General features: G+C 33.4%; 1 protein-coding gene across 2 annotated transcripts; it reads left to right on the top strand.

The window, feature by feature from the left end:
- The first annotated feature begins 1,163 nt into the window (after positions 1-1,163).
- LOC131652028 (calcium-dependent protein kinase 28-like) lies at positions 1,164-6,929 on the top strand. 2 transcript variants are annotated; one of them, XM_058921793.1, is made up of 12 exons: positions 1,164-1,872; positions 2,652-2,782; positions 2,998-3,039; positions 3,241-3,352; positions 3,440-3,518; positions 3,647-3,816; positions 3,972-4,098; positions 5,038-5,153; positions 5,244-5,351; positions 5,459-5,521; positions 5,729-5,935; positions 6,326-6,929. In XM_058921793.1, the coding sequence occupies exons 1-12, from the start codon at positions 1,459-1,461 to the stop codon at positions 6,482-6,484; spliced, it is 1,728 nt and encodes a 575-aa protein (XP_058777776.1). In that variant the 5' UTR covers positions 1,164-1,458; the 3' UTR covers positions 6,485-6,929. The 2 variants fall into 2 exon arrangements, with proteins under 2 accessions (XP_058777776.1, XP_058777777.1); XM_058921794.1 differs by having other exon boundaries at positions 1,166-1,872; positions 5,729-5,902.
- The last annotated feature ends 2,964 nt before the right edge of the window (positions 6,930-9,893 follow it).

The raw sequence follows: 9,893 nt of genomic DNA, 5'->3' as shown, positions 1-9,893 counted from the left end.
GTCACAAAGTAGTTTAAGAATACACTTGATCCATTCTTATGCTTGCAGTTGCTTGCACACTACAAAAGGAGGAAGAGACAAAATTCTCTTATTCTTTTGTGTGACAAAATGTGATAAAAAATCGAACTCATTACTTTTGTGCCGACTACTTGCACTAATATTATGATCATGATAGTCATAATTTTCTCCATATCTCTCTCTCAATAATAATTTAATGTTTTTCTTCTTATTTTGCTTTCTTTTTCGTTTATTTAGTTTATCTTTACATTCTTTTGTAGTAGATTCTCAAAAAAGATAATATTATTCACCTAAAAAAAACCCAAAAAATAATAGAGACACTCCCAATTTTACATTAATATTCAATCTCTATATACTAATTTTGTCTAATCTGCAACATTTTAGGTACAACCCTACCCCTCAGTGTTTCTTTATGGAAAAAATTAAACGCAAATTGACTATTTATTTATTTATTCATCATTCCTTTAAAGATTTAATAAAAATGCACCGACAGTGTAAAACAGATTTACACTGTCAGTGATATCTAAACCGTTAAATTTTATAAAAATTTGATTTCTTTTTAAAAGTAAATATAAAGTATTTATTTTTAAGGATTGTGATGCCCTGACCGTGTAAAAAAAATTACACTGACAGTGCACTACATTAAAGCTCTTCATTTAATGTAATGAATATCCAAAATAATCTTATTTAATTTACAAACAAAATACAAAAAATAATAATTATATATTACTTCATCCATCTCAAATTAGAGTAACTCTAACAAAAATTTATTTGTTCTAAATTACATAGTAAACCATACTAGGAAAATACATCTAAATCTCAAACTTCATTATTGTTACTATACTTAAAAAGGAAAGAAAAATAAAACCATAATCTTCAACTTAATCTCAAATTTCAAACAACTAATTTTCATTAAAAATAATCTCTTAACAAAAAAAATCAAACCAGAAAATAAGAGTTGTTAGTAACATTTCATATTTCTCAAAATAAGTAAAAAAAACTAATGAATGTAAGAATATGACAACTAAGTTTGAAGATAAAATATATAATCAATACACACAAATCCACAATTATTACAACTCAATTGTTTTAATTCTGTTATAGTTATTTCGTGATTATATTAATTATTTTGTTAATCATGTTTTTTTCTCTCTCTTGATTCATCTTTCAAAATCAAAAGTCTCTTTTGACCATCTTCACCTTCTCCTTCTTCTTCCCTTCTTCGTCGTCCCTGCCCCATTCCTTCCTCTCTTTCTCTCTCTCTTCTTTCTCTCTCTTAATCATCTCCACCTCACACACGCTTTCATTTCTCTCAATGAATCATAAACTTTCTCATATATCCAATTTTTTCCATTGCTTTTGATCATTCATCATCAGCATCATCAGAATCAGCATCAGCATCAACATCATCAGCGTCAGCGTCGCCATTTATCAAACACCATGGGTGTATGTTTCTCTTCCACGAAAGTCGTTAGCGGCTCTAACGGAAACACAACGAATAATGATAACCGTAAACGGAATTCGACGGCTTCCACGGAGACCGGTACCGGGACATCGACGAAGGCGGGAGCGGTGACGGTACAGAAGCATCTGGTGCAGAGCGCTGGTCAGCGGCGGAGAGGGCCGGATGATGGACAGAGGAAAGGTAATCCGAGTCAACAAACGAAGCCGAAGGATAAAGTTGGGTCGCGGATACCGTGTGGGAAGCGGACGGATTTTGGTTATGAGAAGGATTTTGATAAGAGGTTTTCGCTTGGGAAATTGTTGGGACATGGACAGTTTGGGTATACTTATGTTGGAATTGATAAATCTAGTGGAGATCGTGTTGCTGTTAAGAGACTTGAAAAAGCAAAGGTATTGTTGTTGTTCATGCTTTTTGATTTTGTGATTTTGTGATTTTGTTTTGTTGGTCAATGGGTTGGGATTTAGGAAGAGTTTATGAGATTTGGTTTCTGGAGGTACAATTTGTTGTTTTTTGGGATGGGGATTGTTCAGTTTTTCTGTTATCTGTTTGGATTATTAGGACTGTATGATAAGGATAAAGATGAGTTTTATTTTCAATTGTTTGCTTAATTGTTAAGGTTTCTTTTTTTGCAATGGCTGTTGATTTGGATTCACACTGCATCTATGTTTTTTGATTGATGTTGACCTAGACTTGTTCAACTTTTTGGTGTTCAAGTTTGAAGTTATTTGGTAACTGGGTATAACAAGCTTGACTGGTTATGTAACTTGTATATCAAGCCATTTGGTTGTTGTATTATGGCTTTTTAAATTGCGGCGCGTTGCGATGTTTGACATTGTGGGAGATATGAATGATAAATGTGGTTGACGCGGATGCAATTATAGCTGTGATGTGGTTACGTAGACCAGTTTCTCCCGCCCTTTGATTGTGGTATCCTCTAAGGATGGTTATGAGAGTGTTTAATGCGAGAGAGAATAATGTGACTTCAAGTAAAAGATTGACTGAGTTATTTTGGATCTTGTTAGTTTTGTAATACATGCAATGGATTTTAAATGAATGTGTAATCTGAGTTTTAAGTTTCTTTTTTTACTCGGAGCCCTTTTTAGTAAGTTATGATTGTTTTTGCTCTGCTTCGTTTACACATGAATAAATGGTTTGATTTTTGTGGCAGATGATTCTCCCTATTGCTGTTGAAGATGTAAAGAGAGAGGTCAAGATATTGAAAGAACTTACAGGCCATGAAAACGTGGTTCAGTTCTTTAATGCTTTTGAGGATGATTCGTATGTGTACATAGTTATGGAGTAAGTTAATTTCCCCCCTTCTATTTTTTTCTTATTTTTGTACGGTTTCGTTGTCTTATATGATTCCAAGCATTATTAGACTGCAATAAATTCTTGATATATCTTTTGACGGCTGATTCCTCAAATCATTTGCGCTGTGCTGTCTTTTCTATATCTGTCGTTTTGTTCCTTTATACGTCTACTAAAGTTAACTGTTTGACAATTTATTTGATTAGGTTATGCGAGGGAGGAGAACTACTTGACCGGATATTGGGCAAGTAAGTTCAGTTTGATCTTGGATGTGATTTATTTTTTCCTTTACTGTCTAGTTGGCTCTTCAGAATGTCTACAATTTCACAAAATTTCGGAACCAGGATCACCGACGACTACAAAATATTATTCTTTTGCTAATTTTCGGTGTTTAGCAATATGTTTTTTCTCTTACCCTGAACTTAGTTTTTCTACCTCTTCTCTTGCAGGAAGGACAGCCGTTATACTGAAAAAGATGCTGCAGTGGTTGTAAGGCAGATGCTGAAGGTTGCAGCTCAATGTCATTTACATGGTTTAGTACATCGCGACATGAAGCCAGAGGTATGGTCAAGTCCACTGGCATATTTAAGCTATGTGAAGTTATGCTACTAGATATTAAATTCATTTTGTTTTCCTCTTTGTTTGCAGAATTTTCTTTTCAAATCAAACAGAGAAGATTCAGCTTTAAAGGCTACTGATTTTGGTTTGTCGGATTTCATAAAACCTGGTGAGGAAAACTATTTATGTCAATCATTTGATTGATTTGTTTCATTTTCACGCCCCTATGTATTAGACATGTTCTTGCAATCTTTATTTGAGACTTCTTGTTAAATCTCTTTGAAATAAAATCTTCAGGAAAGAGGTTTCCAGATATTGTTGGAAGTGCTTACTACGTCGCACCAGAAGTGTTAAAACGGAAGTCAGGCCCAGAATCGGATGTATGGAGTATTGGTGTGATTACATACATATTGCTTTGTGGGAGACGGCCATTTTGGGATAAGACCGAGGATGGTATCTTCAAGGAGGTAACTGAATTCTTATTACATTCTGAATTTCCTGTTTTTTATGTTGAATTTTCTATATATTATCTTTAACGACATGAGTAATTCTTTGACCTTTCCCTTAAAGAACATTAATTAATGTTTTTCTTATATTTAATATATGATCACATCATATGCAGGTCTTACGGAATAAGCCTGATTTCCGGCGGAAACCATGGCCAACCATAAGTACTGCTGCAAAAGATTTTGTGAAGAAATTGTTGGTAAAAGATCCTCGGGCAAGATTAACTGCTGCTCAGGCTCTATGTATGTTTCCAACTTCTTATAATGAGAAGGCTGTTTATAACGTTATCCAGTTTCCTTTCCTTAAAATAATTACATTTGTCATTGCTTCAAACTTAGGGTGTTCAATAATGCTTAATGACGACCTAAACTAAACACTGCTAATATTACATAAATAGAGTCCTACCTTTTTTTTCAAAAAGACGAAAGAGTTTAAGCAATGAATTTATAGCACTTGAAAAACTATTTCATTTCAAACACTGAGTTTAATTGCTGAACTATTTATCCCTAAAATTGGAAGTATTTTGTTTGATCGATATCAAATATTGAGGCTATGATTATTGCAAAATTGCCCCCAATTTAGATTTTTTATAGTTCCAGTTGTATGCAACCGTTTTAAAATTTTTGCATTAACTCTTTTTAAAAACTCTGCAACCTTTTTAATGATGTATGATTACTCTTTTTTATTTTGTTTTCAATGAATGTTTGCTTATATTCTTTATGAATTATTCAAGGGATAATGCAAAGAAAGGAGAAAAACATAGGACAAAAAATAACTTGGCAAAATTAACTGCACATAAATTTTTCCGTTAGTATGCAACAGTCAAAACAATTATTTAAAATTGAAAACCCAGTTATCTAAAATGTGATGAAGAGTACTTTGGTAGTCATTTTCAAAATTAAAACGGGGCTTAAACGCCCTTATATTTAGCTGAATTCTTTCTGTAATTATTCAGCCACATTTGGTTTGCATAATTAATGCAGTTGTTTTTTCTAATAAAATTTTGATTCATTCAGACTTGGCAATCATTCTAAATGGTGTTTCCTTCTTTTCATTTTAATAGAGAACTGAGACTTAAACACAATCATAAATTGTATAAATTTTTCCTTTACCTTTTAAAACATTTTAAACAAAGCTATACCCTAATGTTAAGTTGTATTGATGAATTCTGATATTTACAGCACATCCATGGGTTAGAGAAGGAGGAGAGGCATCCGAGATTCCGATTGATATATCTGTCCTAAATAACATGCGACAGTTTGTAAAGTATAGTCGATTGAAACAATTTGCATTGAGGGTAAGAAGGTTCATTAATTCAAGTCTTTGCAGGCTAGAAATTGCTTAATTTATTTGATGTTGATTTTCTGGTTACTTGGTTATCTTGCAGGCATTGGCCAGCACACTTAATGAAGGTGAGTTTTCAGATCTAAAAGATCAGTTTGATGCAATAGACGTGGACAAAAATGGCGCTATTAGTCTGGAAGAGATGAGACAGGTAACCCATAAATCAAAACACGCCACTTTTCTGTTGGGGGTTAATTTACCCCCCTTAATGTAGAGTACTATTCCCTACTGCTTTGGTCTAAAGTGAAGATTTTGCAGGCTCTTGCTAAAGATCTTCCATGGAAGTTGAAAGAATCCCGGGTATTAGAGATACTGCAAGCGGTTAGTATCTAAGATCCTTTGCAGGCACCATCCATATTTGTTGGCCACTTATCATCCTTTATTCCATGTTTAAAATTTCAAAGATAGAAAGTTTCTGTGTTTCCTGATACTATTTTCTCATCTTTTATTAACATATAGATTTTATCATCTGCACATGTTTTGCTTTTCCCTGTAAAAAGACTAACTCAATTTCTTGTGTGCTGGCAGATAGATAGCAACACAGATGGACTAGTAGATTTCACCGAGTTTGTAGCAGCTACATTACACGTGCATCAATTGGAGGAACATGACTCTGATAAGTGGCAGCAACGGTCACAGGCTGCTTTTGAGAAATTTGACTTAGATAAGGATGGCTATATTACTCCAGAGGAACTGAGAATGGTTGGTGTTTCTGAAACTCCCTTAACAATTTTGGTTGGTCTTTCTCCATCTTCCTTAATAATTTTTAAGATAATTTCTCTCCCTATGATTAAAAGTGGTTCTTCTGTTTTGTACATACTATTTTTTTTGCATTCTTTATCAATCTTTGTGTTATTTTGAGGTGAGGAGTGTTTTAGAATAGCTAGAAAATCTACCCCGCATTAGCTTTGTTATTTGTTTATGTTTAAAAGTGAGTGAATCGCCAGTTCAGGCTCTGCTATTGTAGGTGTCAAACAAAATAGAAATTTCAATTTCACCAACTTTTGATTTTTCTTAATATCAAAAACCAAATTGTCTAACCACTACAATTTTGTAAAGTAATGTTTACAACTTCAAATGCATATTTTCTACAAACTAATAACACTTTCTTTTTCGGCTTTTTAGCATACTGGTATGAGAGGCTCCATTGATCCTTTGCTTGAGGAAGCCGACATTGACAAGGATGGCAAGATCAGCTTACCAGAATTCCGGAGACTTTTAAGAACTGCAAGCATTGGTTCTCGAAATATAACAAGCCCGTCTCACCGTCACAGAAGGGCCTAGATAGATTATACGCGTTTCAGAGGCAGAGACAATTCAGATTTGGGAGTGGTGGAGTTTCCTTTTAAGATGATCATCTCCTGTGCAGATTGTGTTGAAGCCATTGAGATATTTGTTCTGCAGATTTTGCACTCTGGCCATTTTATGGAACTCTAAAACTACAGTAATATTGACTATGGCGACTCGGGGAGGATTGTGTTAAAAGCTTAGTCTAGAGGACTGTGTCAACAAGTGTTTCATAGAGTGTGTATAGACCCTGCTTGGATTGGCTTCAGATATCAAAGTTGAGAGTTTCCATCAGTGTACATTATTTTTTAAGTGTCAGGGTTTTCTGGATTTACTTGTGCCATAACATGTAATGTGTAACTATAAATAAAAATCTTTTATTCTATTCAAAATGAAAAAAAAGGAAGAACCAAAGTAATATATTTAGATGTTTAGATTTCCATTTTATCTATCTCATTATCTCTACTTTTTTTTTAACAATATATCTCTAGACTCTTTGCTACCTGCAAACACAAGAGTATTCAGTACCAGATACTTTTGCTTTCTAATAATTTTTTGTACAAAATTTACTTGAATTAACAAGCAGAGACAAGACAGAATAAAAAAGAAAAGGAGGAAAATGAGGAAAAACAGCGGAAAGAAAGAAGGAAAAGAAATGAGGGAAAAGTAAACGAGAAAAGGATGGAAAAAAGACAAGAGAGAAAAAACAAAGGGAAAGAACGAAGGAAAAGAAACGAGGGAAAAGTGAATGAGTAAAAGATGGAAAGAAAAGAGAAAAAACGAGGGATAAAGAAATGAATTAAAGAAAAAAGAAAAGAAAGATGATAGTAGATGGATGATAAAGTTCCAAGGAAGATGAAAAACATGTTTGAAGATAGAATAAAAGCACACTAGAATATTTGGAATGGTAGAATGTGATGAAATGAAATAAAGTGGTACATATATAATTAAATTCTATTTTTTAGATTTGAAAAAAACGGATGTAGCAAAATAGAATAAGAATAAATCTATCCAATTATATTCCATCAAATTATGAAACAAACTCATATAAATGATACAATGTCACTCAATTTTTGTTCTCCACTCCATTCTATTTTGTTCTAATCTATTAATCCAAACATAATCCGGATGAAAGAGGGAGACTAGGTTAAAATAATTTGTCAAAAAAAATAAATAAAGCAAAAAGTTTAAATTATCCATAATTTTTTTTGATTTTATAGAATAACTTAGACTTTTCAAATAAAAAATATGAGAGTAACATAATCTGCTCCAGGCCGTGCTTAGCGACACCTTTAAGAGCAGTCACAACCATGTTTTGCACTACCAACTGTCTTATTACCGCGAAAAGCTTCTTCACCGCCCTCAATCGATAGCGGCGCTCCTACTCACTGTTAACTACTCCATCCATTCTTATTTATAAGCAAATTTTAACTTTTTAGATACATTGAATAATTGATGTATTTAACCTATATATAGTCAAAATAAATCAATTATTCAATGAATTAAAAAAGTTAAAATTTGCTTATAAGTAAGAATTGAGAAAGTACTTTTTAAAAACTAACTTGACTAACCTATTTTCACTGCATACTAAATTTAAGATGATAATGTTGTTTTTCAATTTCGTCCCTTCAAAGTGTTTTTGCTGGGAGTTTAAGAATAAGTTGACTATTAAGGGTAATAATTGAACTCATATACATTACTTATTAGTTATGGGTTGAACACATAATTTTTTTTAAAGAAATATCTACTATATAGAAATAAAGACAAAATATCTTTTTTTCATCCATTAACTTTTGAAGGAAAATTGCATCACAAAACACAGCGGAAATTAAAATTTTTCTTTAGTGATCCTTATGAATGGACATGATCAGTGATAAAAACCGTTACCTCTTGTGGCGATCGAAACCTTTGATGCCGAATCAAAGGAGCGATCACGAGTGTTGATGAAGAACAACGCCTCTACTCAGTCCACACGAACATATCCCTTCAGTCTCAGTGCTAGCTGATCCGAATGAAGGCTTTAAGTGAGAGAGAAGAAAATACGTCCAGGGTTTCTCAAACCGAATTTTTATCAAATGAAATGCTTCAGCATAAGGGTTCTATTTATAGAACCACTTATGTGGACTACAAGCTAAAAGCCCAATTAAGGCTGCAAGCTAAAAACCCAATTAAGTTGTATATCACTTAAACACGTGGTACCTTACCACATTCCAAATTCACTTAAGTACACCGTACCTTACAGTGTTCTTTATTTACTCTGTCTCTCATCAACCGTCCTTATGTGTGTGACCCTGTAGGTTTTCGCGACGTTGACAATTATATTAAATCACACATTTAACATAATAAACAGTGAGCGATATCTAGCAACACATCACTGCTATCCAAGTCACGAGAATGTCATGTGTTCTGACAAAAACCTTTCCGTGATAATGTTTGTGTGTACAATTACCCTTCTGCCCTTATGTCTATATTGAACACAAGACATAGACCGTGTCACCTTTGTCCAATTCAATATTGGGCCCTTAGATATTTATCCTATTATCTAGGATGGGAAAATTCCATCTAGGTCACTATGTCCCTCAGCATGCTTTGTGAAGTATCCATCAATTGTCTTTATGGTCATCCAGTTACGGACAACGTTTGATTAGCAATAAAGCATTTGAGTCTACATCTAAGGTCCATAGTGGTTTTAGGTCGAAGGGTGGTATAAATCACTTATCACCATGAGAATAACTTATGACACTTTGCATAACATTCTATGTAGTATTCTCATAGCGGATCAATCCAGTATAAATATTACTCCTAATATTTATACCTATGTCAAGACTTGATAACTCCTTATCCATGATCCGTGAGATGTGATCATCAGTCTATCTTCATAATAGTCTTGATGCTTTAATGTTATCCCGCTTCACAATAAAGCTCGACTATGGGTACTTTAAGAATAATGTCCTTATGTTTAATGGAATCTCAAGATTAAGTCACACTTAACATTTTATTAAACAGACTTTATTATTTTGGAAAAACAAACATAATAAAGAAATGTCTTTTATTATTAATAAATAATTCGATACAAGTACCAAAAGTATTGGCCTCTAGGGCTTACTCCAACAACTTTATCTCTAGGTCTAATTTGGTCCCTCAATTTTAAAAGAGGACAATGTAATCTCTTGTGTCTTCAAACAACGTCATTTAAGTCATTTCCGTTTAATTTTCACAAACGGCGTTAATTTTTGAATGTGTGTTATCTGACGTGACATATGTTCATACGGGTGACATATGACGTGGCATATATCCATCACCATGGTCATCAAACATCCAAGCAAAAATCCAATTTTTTTGCCTTATCCTTAAATCAAACCAAGTACATTTTACTTGCATGACAATATGTAGCAACATTGGGCCA

The sequence above is a fragment of the Vicia villosa genome, linkage group LG2, assembly GCF_029867415.1.
Source record: "Vicia villosa cultivar HV-30 ecotype Madison, WI linkage group LG2, Vvil1.0, whole genome shotgun sequence".
NCBI classification, from domain to species: domain Eukaryota; kingdom Viridiplantae; phylum Streptophyta; class Magnoliopsida; order Fabales; family Fabaceae; genus Vicia; species Vicia villosa.
The sequence above is the reverse complement of the archived record's forward strand: the minus strand, read 5'-3'. Positions and strand labels throughout refer to the sequence as shown.

What these genes read in the sequence shown, in the direction of transcription:
- LOC131652028 (XM_058921793.1), top strand. Translation starts at nt 1,459, where the DNA reads ATGGGTGTATGTTTCTCTTCCACGAAAGTCGTTAGCGGCTCTAACGGA. An exon ending in AGAGACTTGAAAAAGCAAAG is followed by an intron (nt 1,873 to 2,651) that starts GTATTGTTGTTG and finishes TTTTTGTGGCAG; the next exon opens with ATGATTCTCCCTATTGCTGT. An exon ending in AACTGCTGCTCAGGCTCTAT is followed by an intron (nt 4,099 to 5,037) that starts GTATGTTTCCAA and finishes TGATATTTACAG; the next exon opens with CACATCCATGGGTTAGAGAA.